The sequence below is a fragment of the Olea europaea genome, unplaced genomic scaffold (genome assembly GCF_002742605.1).
Source record: "Olea europaea var. sylvestris unplaced genomic scaffold, O_europaea_v1 scaffold262, whole genome shotgun sequence".
In the NCBI taxonomy this organism is placed as follows: Eukaryota; Viridiplantae; Streptophyta; class Magnoliopsida; order Lamiales; family Oleaceae; genus Olea; species Olea europaea.
Genome location: NW_019244532.1, coordinates 763,339 through 787,323, shown reverse-complemented (window position 1 = coordinate 787,323; position 23,985 = coordinate 763,339). Strand labels below are relative to the sequence as shown.

At 34.4% G+C, this 23,985-nt stretch overlaps 1 protein-coding gene across 1 annotated transcript; it reads left to right on the top strand.

Annotated features, from left to right (window-relative positions):
* Nucleotides 1-2,888, top strand: LOC111383153. Its single transcript, XM_023007229.1, has 7 exons — nucleotides 1-292; nucleotides 333-712; nucleotides 809-1,077; nucleotides 1,196-1,304; nucleotides 1,481-1,605; nucleotides 1,656-2,445; nucleotides 2,544-2,888. Exons 1-7 carry the CDS (start codon nucleotides 1-3, stop codon nucleotides 2,886-2,888), a joined length of 2,310 nt encoding a protein of 769 aa, XP_022862997.1.
* Nucleotides 2,889-23,985: the final 21,097 nt, after the last annotated feature.

The window sequence follows — 23,985 nt, the reverse complement described above, 5'->3', positions numbered from 1 at the left end:
ATGCCGCCAAGGAGACATATAGCAGCCCGTGAAGCCCCAACAGAGGAGGTGAATAGATGTGATAAAATCGCACAGCTGCGTCAACAAGTGGATTTGTTGACCCAGCAAATCGCTACACTCGCACCACAGCAACATGTGCCTGTGGCCCAACCACTTGAGGATTTTGAGGATGAAAATCCGTTTGCGCCTCTTGATCATCCAATAGATCTGCCAGTCCGATGGGGAGGAGATGGCCCGGAGGAGAACAGGCGCTGGGAACTAGGATTCAAGGTTGATATTCCTAAGTTTCATGGTGGATTAAGCCCAAAAGATTCCTGATTGGGTGGCTGCAGTGGAGGAGGTTCTCAAATTTAAGGAGGTTCCTGCTGAAAAGCTGTGCCTCTCGTTGCGTCAAGATTTGGCGTGGTGGCAACAAACAAAAGTGACAAGATCCCAATTAGGGAAGGTTAAGATTGCATCTTGGGATAAACTAAAGAAGCACATGAAGAAGCAGCTTTTGTCCTATAACTATGTTCGGACCATGTATCAGAGATTGCAAAATTTGTGTCAAGGCATGAAGGCGGTTGATGACTATACGACAAAATTTTACATGTTGATTACTAGGAATGAAGTGATGGAAACGGAAGAACAATTGGTGTCGCAATATGTAGGTGGACTTCGTTCCCAAATACAGGACACGCTGAACATGTTTGATCCTGCGACAGTTTTTGAGGCACATCAAAAGGCCATATAGATAGAGAAACAGTAGTCCAGAAGGAATACAGGGACTTTCACCGTATGGGGTTCTTCCAGTAACCCACAACAACAGGCAACACGTCCTGGTAATTTTAGCCAGGCTGGTTCTTCTAAGCCAAATCCTGTGCAATCGTCAGCGCATCCTGGGGATGGTATCCGTTGCTTCGCTTGCGGAGGTGTGGGTCATAGGCAATCTGAGTGTCCAAAAAACTCGCGTAGAGTGCTCTTTGTTGATGATGGGTATGGAGATTATGAGAGGGCGCCCGTATTTGATAATGGAGATGATGAGGGAACAGCAGAAGAGGAAGAGTTAGTTGTTGGTGACGTGGGCAAGCATTGGTGGTGAGGGGAGTTTTTTAACTCCCCTGGATAATAAGAACGACTGGTTTTATAATAACATCTTCCAGTCCACGTGTACTATTGAGGGGCGAATCTGTAAATTTGTTATTGACTCTGGAAGTTGCAAAAATGTGGTTGCTGAGGAGGTCATTAAGAAGCTGGGTCTGCAGACTGAGAAACATCCCAAATCGTATGAGTTGGCTTGGTTGAGGAGGAGTAGTGATGTTGAGGTATCCCAGTGTGTCTAGTTAGTTTTTCCATTGGGCCTACCTACAAAGATCAAGTTTTGTATGATGTGGTGGAGATGGATGCATGTCATTTGTTATTAGAGAGGCCTTGGTAGTTTGATCGACACTCGCTGCATGACGGGTACACCAACATGTACAGTTTTCTGTTTGGGGAATAGAAAATTGTGTTACTACCCGACAAGAGCCCAATAAAAGTAGTTGGGGATGGTACCAACTTGTTAACTAGAGCAAAATTTGAGACAGAGATGGCAGAATCTGGTTTAGTGTATGTGTTAGTAGGCAGGTCAGTCGATACTGAATAGGAGTTTCCCCACAGAATTCATCCACTGTTAGAAGAGTTTCAGGAGCTTTTCTAGACGAGCTTCTAGAGGGACTGTCACTACTACGGGACATTCAGCATCAGATTGATTTAGTACCTGATGCTACTCTACCTAACCGGGCGCATTACAGGATGAGTTCTACTGAACATGAGGAGTTGCGCAGACAAGTGGAGGAACTTTTGGCGAAGGGACACATCAAAGAAAGTCTTAGTCCTTGTACTGTTCCTGCTCTCCTTATGCCAAAAAAGAATGGCACGTGGCGTATGAGTATGGACAGTAGGGCGATTAATAAGATTACGATCCGTTACTATTTTCCTATTCCTCGCTTGGATGATTTGCTAGATCAGCTTACCAGTGCTTATGTGTTCAATAAGCTCGATTTGAAGAGTGGGTACCATCAAATTTGTATCGGACCTGGGGACGAGTGGAAGACGGCCTTTAAGACAATAGAAGGGTTGTACGAGTGGTTAGTAATGCCATTCGGTCTTTCCAATGCGCCTAGTACTTTTATGCTAGTAATGAATCAATCTCTTCGTCCATTTATCAAAAAATTCATTGTAGTTTACTTTGATAATATTCTGATTTATAGTGCTAACAATGATGATCACGTCCAACACCTTCAAGAAGTTCTTTCAATCCTTTGCAGGGATGAGTTTTACGCTGCAGTGAAGAAGTGTATTTTTCTAACTGACCGTGCTGTGTTCCTGGGTTATGTGGTGTCGAAGGAAGGGTTGGCGGTTGATACATCAAAGCAGAGGCAATTAGTCAGTGGCCACAGCCTAAGACCATTACAGAAGTGCGAAGTTTTCATGGCCTTGCTTCCTTTTACCACAAGTTCATACCACATTTCAGTAGTATCATGGTGCCGATTATAGATTGTATGAAAAATGGTAAGTTTCAGTGGACTCCCGAGGTAGAGTTATCCCTTCAGTTGATTAAGCAGAAATTGACAACTGCCCCAATTTTGGTGTTGTCTGATTTTACTCAGCCATTTGAGCTACATTGTGATGCTTCGAAGGTGGGAATTGGTGGTGTGCTGAGCCAGAGCATTGCGTATTTCAGTGAGAAACTCTCTGGCCCTAAGTCTCGATATAGTGCTTATGATGTGGAGTTTTATGCAATAGTTCAGGCGGTTCAACATTGGCGTCATTATTTGTTACAGAAGAAGTTCATTCTGTATACTGACCATGATGCCTTTAAACACCTTGGTACTCAAGATAAGGTGTCTGCCCTGCATGCTTCTTAGGTTGCCTATTTGCAGTAGTTTACTTTTGTAATTAAGCATAAAGCAGGTGCCCTTAACAAGGTGGCAGATGCATTGAGTAGGCAACAAACTCTTTTAACAGAATTGGCGTAGAGGTCCCAGGTTTTGACTCTATTTGTGATTTTATTGCTATTAATCCATACTTTTCACAGATTATTTGAAAGTTGCAAGAGAGTGTACAGTCGGACTTTGTGTGGGTCGACGGGTTTCTTTTTTGGGAAAATTAGTTATATGTTTCCGATGGTAGTTTGTGGCTTAAGATAATTCAAGAGTTGCATAATGAGGGTCACGTGGGTCGTGATTGAACATTACAGCTTGTTATGACTTCTTATTTTCGGCCTTCATTTTGCAAAGATGTTGTTAAGTTCGTAGAGCATTGTCGAACATGTCATCTTGCTAAAGGGAAAGCGATGAATGCTGGTTTGTATATGCCCCTGCCTATTCCGACCTAACCTTGGACAGACATCAGTATGGATTTCGTCTTGGGACCTCCCAAGACTCAGCGCGGATGTGATTCTATTTTTGTAGTGGTTAATCGTTTTTCCAAGATGGTCCATTTCATTCCCTGCAAGAAGACTACGGATGCTATCAATGTGGCACTACTGTATTTTCGTGAGGTCTATCGTCTACATGGTCTTCTTGTTTCTATTGTGTCTGATCGGGATATTCGCTTCCTTAATCACTTTTGGCGTAGCTTATGGCATTTGTTCAATACACGGTTGGATTTCAGCAGTGCATATCATCCCCAGACAGATGGTCAAACGAAGGTTGTGAACCGTTCCTTGGGTGATTTGCTGCGTTGTTTAGTTGGTGATCATGTCAACTCTTGGGATCAAAAATTATGTCAAGCCAAATTTGCTCACAATCATGCAGTTAACCGAAGTACAGGCTTTAGTCCTTTTCAGGTGGTTTATGGTATTGTTCCTCGTAGTCCTTTTGATTTGGTTCTAGCTTCTACTGTTGTTAAAATGCATGGTAAAGCGGAGGATTTCATTCAACAGTTGCAGCAGGTTCATTCACAGACTTTGATCATTTGCAGGCCGCTGTAACCAAGTACAAACATGATGCGGATCTTAAACGTCGCCATGTTGAGTTTGAGGTCGGTGACTTTGTTTGGGCGATGTCGACAAAGGACCGTATTCCTGCTCATGAATATACCAAGCTTGCTGCAAGAAAAATTGGTCCATTGGAGATAATTGAAAAGATTAATCTGAATGCATATCGTTTAAAGTTGTCCAGTCATATTCGTACATCCGACGTTTTTAATGTCAAGCATCTGGTGCCATTTCATGGTGATAATTCTGATGATGACGTTATTCCTCCGCCAGATTCGAGGGCGAATTTTTCTCAACTGGGAGGAAATGATGTGGTTCAAAAGAAATTGGACTTCATGGGAAAGTGGGACCGGCGTAAGAAAAAATAATTTGGAGGAAATTTGGAGTTGTCCATTTTTTACGAATTTGTAGTCTAATTCGATAGGAAACGAGCTGAAAAGTTAAACACAAAGGCTTGACGTAGGATCAATTTCGGGCAAATTCCTTCGTTTAGGCCCTCGTTTAGGCATTTTTTTCCTTTTTTGGTAATTCTTATTTTAAGTATATCTCAATCAAATAAATTCGGATTTACATTCTGTTTGTTGGAAAGTAATCCCGAAGATTAGGACTATTAATTTTCGTCATTATCTTGATTTTTTTCCATTTTTAGAAAAAAAATCTTTTTTGTATTATTATTTAATTTTTGAATTTTTTAGATTTTTGCTATAAATACGTTGTAAGCCTCTTGAGGCTGCAGATTGATTGGAATGAAATAAAACTTTTCGTGAGTTTTCTTCTTTGTGAGATTTGTTCATCTTTCCTATAACTTTCGCTACGTCAGATGACCTCATTAAAAACCTGCAACAAACACTTAGGGCTTCCAAAGGGCATCGAAGTTCTATACTTCCTTTACCACGCTGAGGTGGTGAGCAAATGATCATCTGGACTGTTCCACATGAAGACATTAGGAACTTATATGGGTTTTTAATTATGTTTAATTTAGTATTTATCTATAAAATAAATTCGGATTTTAATTCCATTTATTTTGAATTTAGGAATTTAATTATCGTCATTTATTTCTAATTTTAATAATTATCTAGATTTAGTTAATAGTTATTTAAATTTTTGTGATTTTCTAAATTTTAGTTATTTCTTTAAATAAAGATTGTTGGAGCATTTCCAAGAAACTTTTTAAATACAAAATGTTCTTTATTTTAAAGAAATAATGCTTAAAAATAAATTTCAAGAGAGACTCTATTTTTACTTCTAATGGTTTCTAATGTAAATTAGAGGAATTACTATCCACTCCAAAACACAAATATTTTATTTGCCACTTTCTCTTTTCAATTATATCTTGATTAAGGTCATCTTTATGTGGCCAGATATGACTAAGTCAAATGCATATACACTGTTTGTTTTGTTTTCTTGCAGTTTTTGAACTTAAGGACCTCATTTGTAGAGAGAAAACATACTTCCACTAAGGCGTTATTAGGCTCAGTTTACCCACCAATCGACACCACAACAAGCAACAATCCAAAACTCCCAAAACGGTTCCTCCACTTATGGTTGCTTTTGAATACCGGCAAAGAGACCACAAACGAAAGCCAATATCACACGAGAATCAAACCACAAAGGTAGTAGATGTGAACCAACCGAAAGTGAACGAAGAAGAAGGAAAGAAACCGGAGATGTTGTTTGACAACAATTTGTCTAATAAACATTCACCTTGGTGTCAAAGGACCTGCTAACACATGTTAGCAATAATATAAAGGAACGATAAAATTGGAAAATAATTACCTTCACTGATGTTTAGAAGATTTTTGCAACTTCTAAACTTTACCAAGGGCAACACCTTTGTGCCCATGCCCGACGGATTGTATTGTGTATGTATCTTTTCAAGTTTTACCACTTCTTGTGACATGATATCTCTAATGAAGTGTAGTCTAACATCAATGTGTTTGGTGCATTAGTGAAAAACAAGGTTTTTGCATAGATGTATAGAAGATTGACTATCAAAATATACTGCCACATAATCATTCAAGACACAAAGTTCATAAAGTAGGCTCTAAGCCACAAAGTCTCATTAATGGCTTCAGTGATAGTAATATATTCTAACTCTATCATGGATAGTGCAACGATGTGTTGTTCAACTAACATAAGAATTAGATAAAGTAAACACATAAGAGGAAGTCGATTTCCTACCATCCCTATCATCTGCATAGTTCGTATTTATGAAACCTTTCAATTTCACTCCTTCTTTGCTAACACCAAACTTTAGACATACATTACTAGTTCCCTTTAAATACCTTAACAGCCACTTCGAGGCTTCCCAATGCTAGGTACCAACATTAGATATGTACCCATTGGTAGTACTAATAGTAAAAGTTAAATCTAGTCTAGTGCAAATTATCAAATATGTAATGAAATGAATCACATTAGAATATGAAATCCTACTCATGTATTCTATATCATAATCATTACATGGAGCCTAAATTTTATATAATACAAAATAAGTAACTAATTGTAATGTAACAAATTTGTAATCATTCATATCAAATATTTTCAACACCTTTGAAATATACGGAGACTGATGCAAAAATAATGTAGAATTTGATCTATTTCTTTCAATTTTCAAGCGAAGATTCTCTTGGCCTTTCCCAGGTCTTTCATGTCAAATTCGCCATTTAACTTTGTTTTTATGTTATTTATTCACTTAGGTGATGAACCAATTTAGAGCATATCATCCACATAGCGCAATAAAACAAATAGTTATTATCAGCATCGATATGTTGAAAATATAGGCAATGATCAAACTTGCTTCTTCGAAACCCTATAGTGACTACAAAAAAGTCAAATCTTTTGTACCACTGTCCAGGTAATTGTTTTAAGCCATATAAAGACCTTTTAGGAAAACACATATGATCAAGTTTTAATCTGTCTTTAAAACCTTTCGATTGATTCATAAAGATTTCTCATCAACTTCACCATGTAAAAAATCAATTTTTACATCAAGTTATTCAAGTTGCATTTTTACATCAAGTTATTCAAGTTTCCAGTCAAAATATGCAACCAATACAAGCATGACCTTAATAGTAGCGTACTTAACAACTGGTGAAAAATCTCATTATAATCAACACCCTTCTTCTGTGTATAGCCCTTAGCTACTAACCTAGTTTTAAACCTTAAGGGTTCAGAAGCACTAGTACCTTCTTTAAGTTTAAAGACCCCTTAACAATCGATGGTAGGTTTATTCTTAGGAATAGGTACTAGCTGCGAAGTTTGATTCTTTTTTAAGGGACCCATCTCCTCTTTCATTACCTTAAACTACTCTTTATATTGTTCGCCTTTCATCGCCTCCTCAAAGATTTTTGGCTCTCTATTGACTAATTCTTCATAAGTAGAGTAAGCAAAAACTAGCTAAGATTCATATCCGAATCTTCTAGGCTCTCTTGTTTGTCTTCTCTCTCTATTTCTAGCTAAACTATAGTTTGCTGAGGGACTTTCTTCTTTAGAATGCTCCTCTATCATTACTTCATCTCTATTCACCACCTTAGGTTCCTAAACCTGAGTCTTCTTCTCATTTGGAGTGGCAAGGACAGATGGCTTTTCCTAACTCCACCTTAAACTGATCTCTCTCTTCACCTTGTTCTGTTTCGCTCACAGGTTCAAGTTCAATCTTAAGGTAAGGCATTTCACCCTCATTAAATGTGACATCTCTACTTACAATAATCTTAACCCTTTCTTGACTTCTATCCCATAACCTGTAACCCTTAACACTTTTAGGGTACCCTAGAAAAACACACTTTCTCGCTCTAGGTTCAAGCTTTCGCTCTTTCTGAAGAGAAAAAGCAGCACAGCCAAAGGTTCTAAGTACAGAATAATCATCAATTTACCAGACCAATTTTCATGAAGAATATCACCATTCAATGCAGCAGATGGAGTCAAATTAATCAAATATCAAGTAGTCATAACAGCTTCACCCCAAAGCAACTTTGGGACACCAGAACTTAACATCATGCAGCAAACTTTATCAAGTATAATTATATTCATCCTTTCAGCTACCTCGTTTTACTGGGAAGTGTAAAGAACGGTCTTATGACTTGTTATTTCATTTTTTTTGCACATATTGTCAAATTCAGTTTTACAAAACTCTAGGCCATTATCTGCTCTCAAGAACTTAATCTTTTGACCAGTTTGATTTTCTACTTATCTTTTCCAGTTATTAAAGTTGTGAAAAGTGTTGAATTTATCATTTAAAATATAAACAAGCGTCTTCCTATTGTAATCAACAATAATAGACAAAAAATACCTATTTCCACTCAAGGTGGGATTACGAGTAGGACTCTATAGATTTGAATACACATATTCAAGCATACTTTTAGCTTCATGAACACTTGTGGAGAAAGAAGTTATATGATGTTTATCAAACACACAATGACCACTGAATGATAAATCAAACACACGATCATTACTAAATGCACCTTTTTCATTAAAAGCTTGAGTCCCTTAATGCACATATATGCAAACCTATTATGCCATATGTGTGTGTGATCAACCTTGACAGAAGGGATAGATGAGTTTAAACATCTAATCATTTCTCTAGTAGTGATATAAATGTTGTTTTCTCAGTTTCCTTAATGGAGATTAGTGCAACCTTAATCATTTTAAATGTTCCATTTCCAATTTTACCAATGAAGTAATCTTTCTTACTAAAATTAAATTTCTAAACAGTTTAAAAATATATCTAACATCTTCTAAGGTGTACGCAAAATCAATTTCAAACTTTATATTAATGTTGCTAATTTCAGTAATAGTGTAGGCAAAATTTTCACACAGCATAATATAACCAGCATTAGATTTATGTAAGTTTTCAAACCAATCCTTTTCAGATTTCACATGAAAAGATACGCTAGAATCAAGTATCCACTCATGCATGCGAAAATTTGTAGTTAGATTCAGTTCATCAATATAAGCAACAGGACTTGTAATCATATAAACCCCACCATCATCAACATCATAGGCAAAAGACAACACGTTAACTTCATCTCTCTTTAACCTTTTCCTTATAACAGTCTATAAAATGTCCTGTATTTTCGCAATAATAGCATTTTCTAACCTTCGTTCTAGAGCCCTTCTTCTTCCATCTGTTATTACTTAACTCGCCACTACATTTGTATACATCATGACTGTTTTGCCTAAACTGAGTTCTACCCTGCATCATATGAATCTCACCACTTTTCTTATCATGTTTTCAGTTTTAATTTTCATCTCCTTACTTCTAAGTGAGTCAATGACAATTTTAGGCGTCAAATTGTCCCGACCATACTTAATTGCATTTTTAACTTCATTATACATGTTAGGTATAGAGTTAAGCAAAATTGTAGCCTTATAGGTTTCAGACACCGTCTCTTCACAGTTAATGATATTTTGGACTAATTTGTTAAACACGTCTAAATTGTCATTAAGATCTATTGAATGATCCATTTAAAGGTGAAAAAATGCTCAAGTAAAGCTTGTTCGGGGTAGATTTAAATAAATATAAGTCTTCCAATTTTTTCCAAAATTCTTTGATTGTTTTCAGTTTACCCAACATTCTCAAAACAGCATTAGACAAGTGTAAGATGATTGAGGTATAAACAAACTCATCGGCTTCTTCTTTTTGTTCTTTTGAAAAATCAACTGAAAATTTGCCTTTAAAGACTTTCGAAACTTTTTATTGGACCAAAATACCCTTCATTTTTTGTTGTCAGATAGAAAAATCACATTTTCCATTAAAAATATACAAATAAAGTTGAGAGTTTTCATTTTATGAATCAATCAAAAATGCACAAATCACAGTCCAACCACACAAAGCAATCCTAAGATTGTAGACAATATACCCGTTCTAAACTCTCAGGGTTTCGTAAGACTCCCGATCCACTATAGAATTGACGATGCAATAAAATAGATATTTCCAATCAAAATAGAGATTTCACAACAATTATAGTACAAAGAACAATAAGCTAATTTATTCAAAAAATAAGTACTCAATCGTAACAATTAAGAGCAAGTAATCCTAATTTTTAGCACAAGCAATAGTTATCCCACACGATAACCACAATCCCATTGTCACCCCCACACAATGACTCGCTTATACTGAAATTTAATAGGATAAGCCAATTTAACAGAGCGGACTTATCTGAGTTCGTAAATTACGAGAGATACGAATTTGCTACCACCATTATTCGGCCAAAAGATTTAGCAAATATATCGCTGCAATTGATAAGGAATGCAAATCGATATCCAGGGACAAAATCGTCCAAGTTTTTCTATGTAGTCGGAAACACAAAACAAACAATACCTGTGAGTTCGAGAGATTAAAATGAAAAAACTGCCTGAAAAAAGCTCGTCGAAAAATGTCGCCACATGCCGCCACTGCCTCCACCACACACCTCATCACGGAAGTGCTTCACCTACTAGTTATGGGTTCGACCTTTGTTCGTCTAACGGATGTCTTGTTTGGCCAAAAATCAAGAATTTCAAATTCGGGTGTTGAAGAAAAATCGCGTCTCCTTCAGGATTTTGTTCAGATTTTCCTCCCAAAGCTCTGATATAGATATAGAGAGAAAACCCACTACCGCCAAGGCATTACCAAGCTCAGTTCACTCTCCAATCGACACCACAACGAGCAACAACCCAAAACTCTCAAAACAGTTTTTCCACTTACGGTTGCTTTTGAATACCAAAAAAGCGACCACAAAGGAAAACCAATATCACACAAGAATCAAACCACAAAGGTAGTAGAGGTGAACCAACCGAAAGTGAACGGAGAAGGAGAGAAAAGGCAACAGTAAGTAGCGACTATGAGGCAGCTAAATAGATGGGCCACATTAACCAATGGAGTGGACAAAATAACGTAAGTAGGTTAGGTCAAAGTAGTGGCCCAAAAGGCCCAAACTCAATAATAGTGGGCTATCAAATGGGTATCATTATTTAGCCATCCAAATAAGTGGGACGGGCCATAAGCAACACTAATAAATTAGGTTGCTTCGAATGGCCCATACAAATTGGGGTTGAGTCGTCCCATTTCAGGTGACGATATAATGTTCGGTCATTTGGTCTAGACCGACTAAAAATAAAACTAAGTTAACATCACAGTCCAAGGAGGTCGTTCGACAATAATTTACCTAATCGATATGTAGCATTTCTATAAATACTTCACATACGAATCCATAATCCAGGCTAAATAATCACTCGTGTGATTATTTGGAAAAAGTGCAGCTCCTTCTAGAACCAATTCTTATCTACAGCGGTAAAGAGAAGTTCAGTTTCAAAAGGCACAAAAATCATTGATTGGAAATTACTTGCATCTATCTATACTTTTGGAAAGTTTTTCGGAGATTGTTATTTAGTTGGAATAGTTTCTTTTGGTAAAAATATTGATTTGAACGTAGCATGCTGTGAAGGTGTTGCAGCTACATAAATTGAGTATACAGAAGGAAAGTGCTAATTTATTTGAAGGAATTTCATATTTTCTTCCGTCCCACCTCTTTTGGCTATATTCAGTTGAAGTTTACTCGGATGTAATAATGACTTTTGTAGGGTCGTGGAACTTCACTAAAAAATATCCTATCAAGGTAAGACCTTTTGCATTGAGTATTGTATCAAATATCACAAAATTATCTTTTCTTTTCTTTTGTTCTAAGTTTTATTTTTGGTGCAGAGAGAATCATGGAGGACATTATTGATATTGGCTTACAAGAGTTCAGGTGTAGTGTATGGAGATTGAAGTACTTCACCTTTGTTTGTTTTCAATGCTTATGTAGAGGACATTCAACATTCAGAGTCTAATGAGGAGATTTATGGGATTTTATCTTTTGTATTTTGGACATCAACTCTTACCCCGTTGCTTAAATACGTTTTTATAGTGATTAGAGCTGATGATAATAGTGAAGGTGGGACTTTACTTTGTATCTCTGCTCTCTGCTTTGCCGCCATACCTAAATGAGTACTCTACACAATAGGCAGCTAGCCAAAGAGGTTTCATATTATTACAAAAGAGAGGAAATTTCATCACTGTTGCGGAAGCTCTCTCAAAAGATCTTCAAACGGTGGTTTTCCAGGCTCAGTCCAACGTACCTTTCTCTACCAACAACCAATCCAAACGGCTCCAAACCACAACCAATTGATTCACCTTGGTTGCTATTCAATCTTACCCACGTAGGATAAGAAGGGATGATGATTTATCGCCACAAAGGCTAAGAGAAGACACCACAAAGGTATACTATGAAAGAACCACCAATTGTACACGTTATACAAGCGTTCTGGACACCTTTTTCTCACACAAAAGGGGGGCAGCCGGGATTCACTAGTTTCTTCTCTCAAAATCACACAATCATCATATCAAAGAAGCTAGGGTCATATTCATATATATACTCTAGGGTTAGGCTTTAAGTTGGGCCATTAAAGGGGTAAACGGGCCAAGATTCAAGCCATCCATAAGAAATACAATTGGGTCGGGTGTAGCTCATGGACTTGGTTGTTGAACTTATTTCATTCATCGGCCTATGCCTATGAAATAATATTAACCCACATTAACATCATAGCCCGGGATTTATTGGGTATCAAAACCCCAACAATCACCTAATGGGGTGGTCTTGGATTGGGATTGAGCTTATGACCAAAATTGGAGAAGCACAGATCATTGCAAAAAATATTATTGCCTTTGGTCTTAATTGGAGCATATATGGTGATTGGGAATGGAGTTCTTACACCTGCAAATTTTGGTATGGAATGAAAATTTGCTTATTTTTATCTTAATAGAAAATTGCAACTGATAAGTGATTATTTTGGTCTATCTTTTGTACTTTCTAAATTAGGGCTTGTAGTGTCAAAGCACCATCACCAATGATTGAGGTAGTTGATCTTACTGGGTATATCAACTCTAGTCAGCACTGCACTGTAATACAATCATGTTTGCTGGTACATTTTTTGGTTGCCAATAGCCATCAGCATTTTTTATTTTTATTTTTATTTTTTTGCTTGTTTATGAATCCTAGATTTAGTGTCATGTCTGGAATTATAAATTGCCTTTTCATTTATGTTGACGAAATTAGATGCCCTTACTAGGGAGATGAAGTCAATTCCTTATGAATTTGAACCTGTTCCAAAAGCTTGCTTGCAACCAACTAAAAGTTCTTTAAAGACGATACTCTGTTGATTCTTATTTTCTATATCCCAAAATTATATTTTTGAGATGAGCAACAACTATACCCATAGATTTTGTCGAGTGTACACAACTTATACCTAATATTTGGATTCAACTTATGATGTAAACAAGACTTTGTTCTTCCTGCTAATCATGAATATGCATTTTTCTTTAGGCTCATAATGATGCCACTGAAGTTATTGCATATTTGCAAAGGCAAGGCGTTAATTCATGGTTAATTGCTTTTGACTTTTTGGAAGCAATGTAGATCTTTTGGATAAGTTAACATTGGGGTGAGCTATTGTTGTTTATTTTTGCATAATTCTTAAGAATAATTTATTGTGCTACTATTTATGTTGCCGCAATATTAATTGTCAATGATAATTTTTTTTCCACGGAAGTGGAAGGAAAACTTGAAGAAATGTATTCATAATTTTTGCCTTGTATTATATATTAATATATAATAAATTGACTTGAAATATAAACTTTTATCTGTCTTCTTTTTTCAATAATTTTAGTCCACATGTGAAAGGATCTCGTGTTTTGGAATCTTATAACTTAACCAAAGTCTCTTTGCATGCTTAATAAAAAAAATGTCCAGCCCAATATAGGCATAGCAAACATTGAGTTAAAGGTGTAATCCATGAGAATTCAACACATTTAACTCCCTAACATTACCTTTAAAATAATCCAATTTATGCATCGCATTGCATGGATAAAGACTAGTTCGAAATTTTGTAACAGTCAAAAATGGACATAAAATTGATTAATCAACAAAATAGAAATTTTTTAGTCAATAGGTGTCATATTCACGGTACAAGTCAAAATAAGATTATTTGTGAACATGCATGACAAGTCATGCTTAAAAAATTTGACGGGGGAAAATTTAGTGTCGATAGGTAGGTAAATTTTTTATATATATTTATAAAGAATAAATAAAATTTCTTAAAAATGTTTTGTATACTTCAAAGAATAATTTTTTAATAAAAATATATTCCTAACTTGCCATTTTGCTTATATTTTCATCTGATTTTTGGTCGACTCTTCATTTTCTCTTTCCTTTTTTTTTTCTTTGTTGTTTCTTTGTTTGTTACGTGTTCTTTCAGCTTTTATTTTATTTTCTCTGCTTATTTAGACATCCTCAATTTTCTCATTCTCAAATTCAATCCTCTGAAAATTCTCTAACTTATGTTTATAGTCTTTGATGGTGGCACCGATACATATTTTTTTGCTTTAATTTTTTTATGTCCTCATGTATATTTTTTGTTATTTTTAATTTCTTCTTATTTTCCATTTTGGTATGAACATGTAAAATTGGTCTAGATTTTCATCTATATCCCATTGTAACGATGCTTTGATTTGATGAGTAAAATATTAGTTCTAGTCGTAAAAGCCATGATGCTAGTAATGGACACATGTATAACATGGAAAAATTGATTGAATTAGAAAGGAAATTGCAACTGAATTTAACAATTGATAAAGTTATGCAAAATCTAATCAACAAAGATACAGAACACTAGAAATGTTTTTGCGAGCATTGTTTCTGTTGTTGGCTTTTTTCTGTAAGAATAATTTGATATTTCGGGGAATAATGAAAACATCCGCTTTAAGAACACTAAGTGAAAATATGTGATAACTATAAGGCATTTAGAGTGCTAAAAGTTTATTTTCAGATATTATGAATTTTAAGTTCTTGTTTGACATTATTATTTGGGACAATATATTGTCCGCTATTAATAAAATAAGCAAAATATTTTAAAGCGAGTACATGTCTACTAATGATGCTATTAGTCACTTGAATATACTTAGCCCTTGTTTGAGCCTCATTTTGGGAGAAAAAATGAATTTTAGAATAGTGTATTGATGTGAAATGTGTGGTTAAAAATTAAGGAAAAGTTTTGAATTTACGTGTAATAGTATTTTATTAAAGAATTTGTGGTTAAAATTATGTCAAAATACTGTTGAAAAATGTATTTTTTCAAAAGAATGGAGCTCAAACAAGGGCTTATTTTATTTTCTGAAATATACAGAGAAATTGGATTTGAATCTAACAAGATTACCACTAAAAAGTTGTTAATCAAATAGAAGTTGAACCTACTTTTCATGAAAAACGTATTATTCATATAAATAAGCACTTTGATGAAAATGTTAAATATCAAAATCTAGAATTTAAGAGATTGAAAAACTAAAAAGTTCATAATATTTATTTCAAAAATAATTAATTTTCATAATGGCTTAGAATATCTCCAAAAAACTCTTTATTTATTATGAGCATCTTATGCATTATAAAGAGCATCTTTAAATTTATAGAGTCAAAATATTTTATGTACACCAACAATGTTTTCTATTTTGCTCTTCATTTTGCTTTTCTCAAGAAACATTAATTGATTTCTCCTTACATTTTATTTAACATAATTTCTATATGTAAATGGCTATTTAATTTGACTTTGGTTTGAATAGTTTAGAAAGTAGGGTATTGTAATAATTATTGTACATTAAGAACTTTCTATTTTAAAAAATTAAAATAAAAAATCTCTTGGAGCTTATTTTTAGGGATTGGCTCTTTAAAAGAAAAAGAATTTTGTGTTTTAAAAAATCTTTTGGAAATTCTCTAACAATCTTAATAGAAAGAGATAATTAAAATCTAGATAATTGCAAAAATTTAAATAATTACTAATTAAATCTAGATAATTATTAAAACTAAAAGATAGTGATGAAAATTAAATCCCTAAGTTCAAAATTAATTCGAAATAAACAGAGTTAAAGAATTTTATTTTATAGATGAATACTAATTAAACATAATTCAAAATTCATTGGTCTCTCCCCGATAATTTTATGTAGCATTTTGCACACTATGGGTACTAGTCGATCTGTAGGGATATAACTTATAAGGACCTCCTTATGCTTTTAATGAAGTCATCCCAACGGGGACCAACCTGAAAAGGTGGAAGATCACAATGACGGATTTTGTGTGCATTGGAGGACTATGAATTCTATTAAAACATAAGCTAACTAAACTTGTTTCAAGGATTTTTTTTATAAGAGTAATACTATTTAGCATTATTAGTGTCAAGTACCAGTTTAAATGGTAACTGCATCACATTAAATGATAAATTCACTTAAATGTAATATCATATTATTCATTTAATTGAAAATATCACGTGTGACTACCTAAAATTGTGTTCCAATATCGATAGCATTATTCTTTTTATAACCTCTCCATGAGATGCAATTCGTATGAGGTTTTCTCACAAGTCATCGCCAAGGTCATCCCAGCTTAGGGAATAGTGCTGTTTCATTGGGGTCTCATCGTAGAAGCCAAGAGCATCAACCAAATTTGTTCGCAGGAGAAATTTCAAATGGAAGCCACCTCCTTTTGACACTTTCAAACTCAATGTTGATGCTTCAATGTAGGAATTGAAAAAGATTGAGTTTTCTACCAAAATTTTATCAAACCCTTTCACAAATGTACATAAATCCTCCATGTTGAAATCAAAGAGAAAATTAGAAGCGAAAGCATACCTTGATCCATAGATGTGATTGCTTAAACGGGTTATGATCTTCCAATTAATACGCAGTTTCTTAGAAAATTCTTCTTTGTTGATTGGAATGTAGAGATATATAATCTCACGTTCAATTGGGAACTATGACCCATGATAAATAATTGCATTAAGTAGTTATTATCTTTCAGTTGTCTTAAATTAGCCCCTCATCAATTTAAAATAACCCTTCTGGTCTCTACAATTTATTTCCATGATAGTTAATACTCATTAGTCAAAAATTAACTTTAATAGATTACTTTATTAAATAAGCTTTAAAATAATACAACACATTTTAATATAAATACGTGTGGTCTCATACGTAGGAATTTTTTTCCAACAATCTCCCATTAGACCATACATGTAATTTTACAAATATGCACAGTCTTATGAGCTCAAAATTTTGCTATCATTATTAAGGGTATTTCCAAACTTTCTCGTCCATTAGTTGTATTGATGTAGGATCAAAACGATTTTTGTCACATTTAGCGTGACTGAATTAAACAATGGTCACGTACGCCTATACAACCAAATGACATAGATCAATCATGGGTGCGTAGCATGGAAATTATATGTTATGGGATCCAAACATGTTTATTTCCTACTGTTCCCAACCTTATTTCTTGAGTTAGACAAATACTAAACATAATAACATAGTAGAATAAACGGAATACTTTATTTCTGTACAGAAAAATATCCAAGTACACAAATGTGTCCAAAAACTAAACACAAAGCAATGAGAATACAAATTCCAACTAAAATATGATATCCTCAAGAAACATTACACCCATACGGGCAGTGTACTCATAAAAAACCCTGGGTCGCAATCCCTTAGTAAGCAAATTTGTAATCATGGAGCTTGTCTCAATGTACACTATAGAAATCTGTCTGCTCTGTAGTCTTTCCTTCACAATCAAGAACTTAATATCAATGTGTTTTGACTTAGATAAGCTCCTGTTGTTATTGGAATACAGAATTGCTAAGTTATTGTCACATTATAAATTTAGTGGTCTTTCTATGCCATTCAGAATGCGCAGCCTGGTGACAAAATTTTGTAGCCAAATTCCATGGTTGGATGCCTTATAACATGCTACAAATTCTATTGCCATTGTAGGATAAGCTATGAGTGTCTGCTTGGCACTCTTCTAGGAAATAGCTCCTCCATCTAGCAAATAGATATAACTTGATGTGGATCTCCTACTGTCTCGAAATTTAGCAAAATCAGAATTGGAGTACCCAATGATCTCTAGCTGTTCCGATCTACTATATGTGAGCATGTAATCCTTTGTTCTCTTTAAATACTTCATAACCCTTTTAACTGTCTTCTAATGATCCATCCTAGGAGTGCTTAAATGGCTACCTAGCATTCCAATTATGAATGCATGTTTGGACATGTACAAATTTGAGCATACATTAGACTCCCAATAGCTAATGCATAGTGAATCTTCTGCATTTCCTTAATTTCAAGGTCATTTTGCTAGCATTGTTTGAGACTAATTTCCCTCCCTTAGCAACAGGGGTGTCACCTAGTTTACAGTTTTGTATGCCAAACCTCTTAAGCACTTTATTGATATAGATCTTTTGTAACAATCTAAGAATACCTCAAGAGAAATCCCGATGTATCTAAATCTCTAATACAAAAGAGGTATCACCAAGATCATTCATCTCAAAATTCATTGATAAAAATCTCTTGGTTTCGTGCAACATATCTATATCATTAGTGGTAAGCAATATGTCATTAATATACAAAATCAGAAAAATATGCTTATTCCTACTGAACTTGTGATACACACAATCATCAACGACATTCATCTCAAAACCAAATGAGCTAATTACTTGATGAAATTTGTAGGACCATTGAAGTGAAGCTTGCTTGAGCCCATAGATAGATTTCTTTAATTTGCAAATCATATTCTTCAAGTCTCCTGACACGAAGTTTTCTGGTTGCACCATATAGATCGTCTCATCAATGTTACCATTGAAAAACTTCGTCTTAACATCCATCTGATGTAACTCAAGGTCAAAGTGTGCAACAAGTGCCATAATTATCCTGAAAGAGCCTTTCGTTGAAACTTTAGAGAAAGTCTCTTTGAAATCGATGCCTTCCTTTTAGGTAAAACCTTTAACCATAAGATGGGCCTTATATCTTTCCACATTACCTTTTGAATCCCTTTTGGTTTTAAAAATTCATTTGCAACCAATGGATTTCACAACTTCAGGTAACAGGACAAGATCTCAAACTTTATTGTCTTGCATAGACTTATACTTCTCATTCATGACATCAGTCCACTTTTGAGAGTTAGAACCCTGCATGGCCTAACAGAAATTAATTGGATCATCTTCCACCATTCCATTATTTTCCTCATGTTCTTGGAGAAATGCTATAAAATCATCCGCAATAGCATTTTTCCTTTCTCTCGTGGATCTCTTTAATGGTATTGGTTCTTGAGGTTGTTAAGTTTGTACTTTTGGAATCATTGCCTCATTTTGAATGGGAGGTTCTTCAACATTATCTTGTTGAGGTTTTGAATACATTTCTTGATCAATAATAGGTATAGAAACATGTACATTGTCAAAAGCAATGTAAGAATCAAAACCGATCCTTCATCAACTTCTTCTTCAAAGATAATTCTCTAACCTTATTTCTCCCCCAAACTCAACATCCTCAAAGAATGCTGCAATTTTTGTTTCAAAAATTGACTTTAAGTATGGGATCATAAAATTTATAGCTCCTAGATTGCTCAGAATAACCAATATAATAGTTGCTCACTGTTTTGGAGTCCAATTTTTTTTTATGTGGCCTATAAGGCCTAGCCTTGATTCGACATTCCCAAATGTAAAAATGCTTTATACTGGGCTTTCTACCTGTCCAAAGCTCATAAGGTATTTTGGTAGCAGCCTTAGTTGGTAACCTGTTCATAATACAACCTGCGGTCTTTAATGCCTCTCCCCAGTGTGATATTGGTATGGTGGAATGACTATTCACACTTCTTATCAGTCATTAAGAGTCATGTTTCGTCTTTCAACTATACTATTCGTGCTAAACGATCCTAGTATAGTGTATTGTGGGACAATTCCACATTCCTCTAGGAATTTAGCAAACAGTCCTAGACATTGTTTACCTGAAGTGACATATCTGCTTTAGTACTAACCACCACGGTCAGACCTAATGCTCTTTATCCTTTTGTTGAGTTGATTTTCAACCTCAATTTTAAAAGCTTTAAACATATCTAGTGACTCTGACTTTTCATGTCTAAGTTATAGGTACCCATAACGTGATTAATCGTCTATGAACAATATAAAATATTGTTAACCATTTCAATAAGCCGTAGGGAATGGTCCACAAATATCTGTGTGTATCAATTCTAAGACATCTGACGTTCTGTTACCACCTAGTAATCTTTTTTTGGTCTATTTTCCCTTGATACAATCAACACATACATCAAAATTCGTGAAGTCATGGGAATTCGAAAATACCATCTGACAAAAGTCGTTTAACTCTCAAAAGTCGTTTAACTCTAGCTATTGAGATATGACCAAGCGCTTGTGCCATAATTTTGTTGAATTCTCTTTATTTAATTTATGTTTTATACCACGTGATTCCACATGCAAAGTTTCATTATATGATGCAATAATATCAAATAAATACAAGTTATCATATATACATAATGAACCAGTACCAATAACAGTGAAATTTAATGAATGCTAAATTGATTGTTTCCAAATGAATAATAATATCCAGATTTGTCCAACGAAGAAATAGAAATCAAATTCCATCTAAAAGATGGTACAACAAAAATATCTTTCCAATCCAAATAATGACAAGTTAATAACAACCTAAAAGTACCTATTACATCAACTTCCACTGATTTGCCATCTCCCAAATAGATGTATCTTTCACCATCATTTGGCTTTCAATAACTCGGGCGGTCCTACATAGAAACACTTATGTGAGTAGTAACACCAGAATCTAACCACCAAGCGTTCTAGGTACTGAAGCTAAATATTCTCAAAATAGACCAAAGCAAGAATTGTACATTTCTTCGCACGCCAAGCGTGATATCTGGTACAGTCCTTCTTCACATGTCCAGTTTTGTTGCAAAAGAAACAAGTCACTTTATCTTCCTTCTGTTTCTTTTGTGCTGAACCTTTAAGAACAGCATCATATTCCTTTTTTTTTCTTGCCATTATCCTTAGAAGTGCTTACCAAGTGAGTGCTTTAAGTTCTTTCTTGCTTCAACCTTTCTTCCCCTTGCACACAATATGAAATAAGCTCATTTAGAGACCATTTCTTCTTCTGTCAGTTATAATTGACAGAATTGTGCAGGAAGCAATATCAATACCAAATGTACGAGCAAGTCATAGACAACTCAATCTTTAGCCTTTTAAATTTTGAATCAATGTGAGACATCTCCATGATGTACTCCCTTATGTTTCCCTAGAAAAATTAATATGTTCTCTTTCCAATCCTTGAAATTTGTCACATTAACAATGGGAATAGAAATAGTAGTAGCAGATGAATTAGCTGTACGGAGAACAAAATAAACAATTAACCATGCTCATATTATTATCCACATGTAATAATCAATAAACTCAAATAATGGTAAGTCTCATTTCAAGATACCGAGTGCAACATTAATATCAAGTCATTGGATAGTAATATTAATTGCAAATGGTACTCTTGGTGTAGTGATCAAACATTGACAATTAACTCTTGTCAAATAATAAACCCATATTTGTATTGATTTATTATTCACATGGAAGCCTTATAATTGTCATACATTCACCACCACAAGTGTATGCAATCCGACAAAATATTAACCTTCCTTTGAGTCGGCTAATACCTGCATGAACAAGCACACACACAAACATCTAAAATCTCAAACAAATCAATCTACACAAGAGAGGTCACTTTGGTGACATATTGTTTCAATAAGTTTATTTAAAATGTTGACAATCTTAATTTATCATAAATGATTTACCATAATATTTGAATTTGATTGTCCATTTGAAAACTTTAGGGACCTAAGGGTTAATAATTCAAGACTTTTAAGGGTGAAAATTTTGAAATTTAAAACTTTGGGGGCAATTTGAATTAATTATAAACATTGAGGGCTTCAATTGTAAAATTCAAAACTTTAATGGCCCAAATTCCTATGGCTAGCACTGCTACTTGTACATTGCTGCATTTTTCATGCTGCTGCAAAATGCAGCAGCCTCTGTAGCACTGATGGCGTTGCTACGTTGCAGTCGTCGCGCGACCAGATCCAGTTGTTTTTAAATTTATTTATTTGAAACCCAAAAAATCCATGAACCAAATTTCAAAAGATTTTAATCCAAATCTAGGAAGATAACCAAGAATGATATTCCAAAGGGTTTTCAAGTTCAACAAAACTGGATCCGAAATTGTCAAATCTGAAAACATTAGAAAATTTTGAAAGAACCAAATTTTATATAATAACATGATAGAAGATCAAATTGTTAAAACCTTTATACTTACAATTTCTTACAGATTCAACAGTGGAGTGGCTCTGATATCACTTGTAGGAATTGAAAGGAATTGAGTTTTCTACCAAAATTTTTTTATCAAACCCTTTCAAAAATGTATATAAATCCTCCATGTTGAAATCAAAGAGAAGATTAGAAGTGAAAGCATATCTTGATCCATAGATGTGATTGCTTGAACGGATTATGATCTTCCAATTGATACGAAGTTTCTTAGAAAATTCTTCTCTGTTGATGGGGATCCAGAGAGATAGAATCTCACGTTCAATTAGGAACTATGACTCATGATAAATAACTAAATTAAGTAGTTATTATCTTTCGGTTACCTTAAATTGGCCCCTCATCAATTTAAAATAACATTTCTGGTTTCTATACTTTATTTCCATGACATTTACTACCCATCGGTCCAAAATTAACTTTAATGGATCACTTTATTGACTAAGTTTTAAAATAGTACAACATTTTTTAATATAAATACATGTGTAGCCTCATACGTTGGAATTTTTTTCAACATTCAGTTCGTGGTGAAGAGAGTTCCTTTACAATATGGAAATAATTTGGGACATGTCTTAGTGATTGGCTCTCAATCCACGAAAATCAATGGAGATTCAAGGTTGAAGATGCAAAGGATGGAGTCTAGTGCTTTAAATTATTGAATTAAAAATGTCTGCCTCCATGCATGCATCGAGTAAGTGCCTATAGCTTCTCTTTTACATTAGATTACTTCACTTTTGGTGAAAACTGGTAGTGACACGTGTAGCATCATTCCTCTAGAGGGAAACACGGCTATGTACGCCATCGCCTCATTTGCTATTTCTAATTTATCATTTCACTCATGGACTAATTGTATGCCATATTTTTTGAGCCCAATTGTTACTCAGGATATTACATAATGAATATGGTTACTGTTTGCTAGGGAGAAAAACAAGTTCACAGATCAATATCACAGTATTTTCCATTACATGTTTTTTTCCTTTTTGTTCATAATTATTTCAACTAACATTTCACACAATCAAAGTAAAATATCAATGCCCTACTCTATTATTATTATTATTATTATTATTATTATTATTATTATTATTATTATTATTATTATTATTACTATTATTGAGCATACAAGTCCATATTTTACACACACACATATATGTATTTGTGTATGGTACACGAAATTGAAAAAGATTGGACATCGATTCACTTTCTTAATTAAATATTGTGTATTATTGTCCATTTTTCTTATTAAATATTGCACATTATTGTCCCATTGCTATACTATGTGTTTTATTTTATCAATGAATTAACAAAAGGAGCCTGGGTGATTGCTAAAAGGAGAATTTACTCTCCACATTTATGTAATCAAAAAAGAGATGAAAAATAATTTACCAGGCTTCATTCAAACGGAAAAATATCATTTCCTTTTTTTTTGGCTCGACTCTTGTATAGAATTGATTCTCGAGCACCCTTTTAACCTAAGTAAGGTCATCAAAAATAGGAATGAAGCATTATATTACATAGAAGAGATCTAGCAGTAGGCAAAAAGCGAATTAACACAAGAATGGAAGTTGCAAAGCTCGGATTCAAGTTTCATGGCCAAGAAATTAAAGTTTCAAGTTCTTCCTCTTATTATTTGATTCGGGTGATGTCTTTGTTATTCTTATTGTGTAATTTACATTAAAATATGTAAGGCTAAACTTCATAGTGTATTGGATGATGATGAGACCATTGGATGTTTTTTCTAATTTATGGACAAGTAGTTGGTTATTAGGATAATTACAATAATCAATATCTCTTTTGTGTTACCACATTGAATTTGATAG

What these genes read in the sequence shown, in the direction of transcription:
- LOC111383153 (XM_023007229.1), top strand. Translation starts at nt 1, where the DNA reads ATGCCGCCAAGGAGACATATAGCAGCCCGTGAAGCCCCAACAGAGGAG. An exon ending in TGATATTCCTAAGTTTCATG is followed by an intron (nt 293 to 332) that starts GTGGATTAAGCC and finishes GGGTGGCTGCAG; the next exon opens with TGGAGGAGGTTCTCAAATTT. An exon ending in GTGTATGTGTTAGTAGGCAG is followed by an intron (nt 1,606 to 1,655) that starts GTCAGTCGATAC and finishes ATCCACTGTTAG; the next exon opens with AAGAGTTTCAGGAGCTTTTC.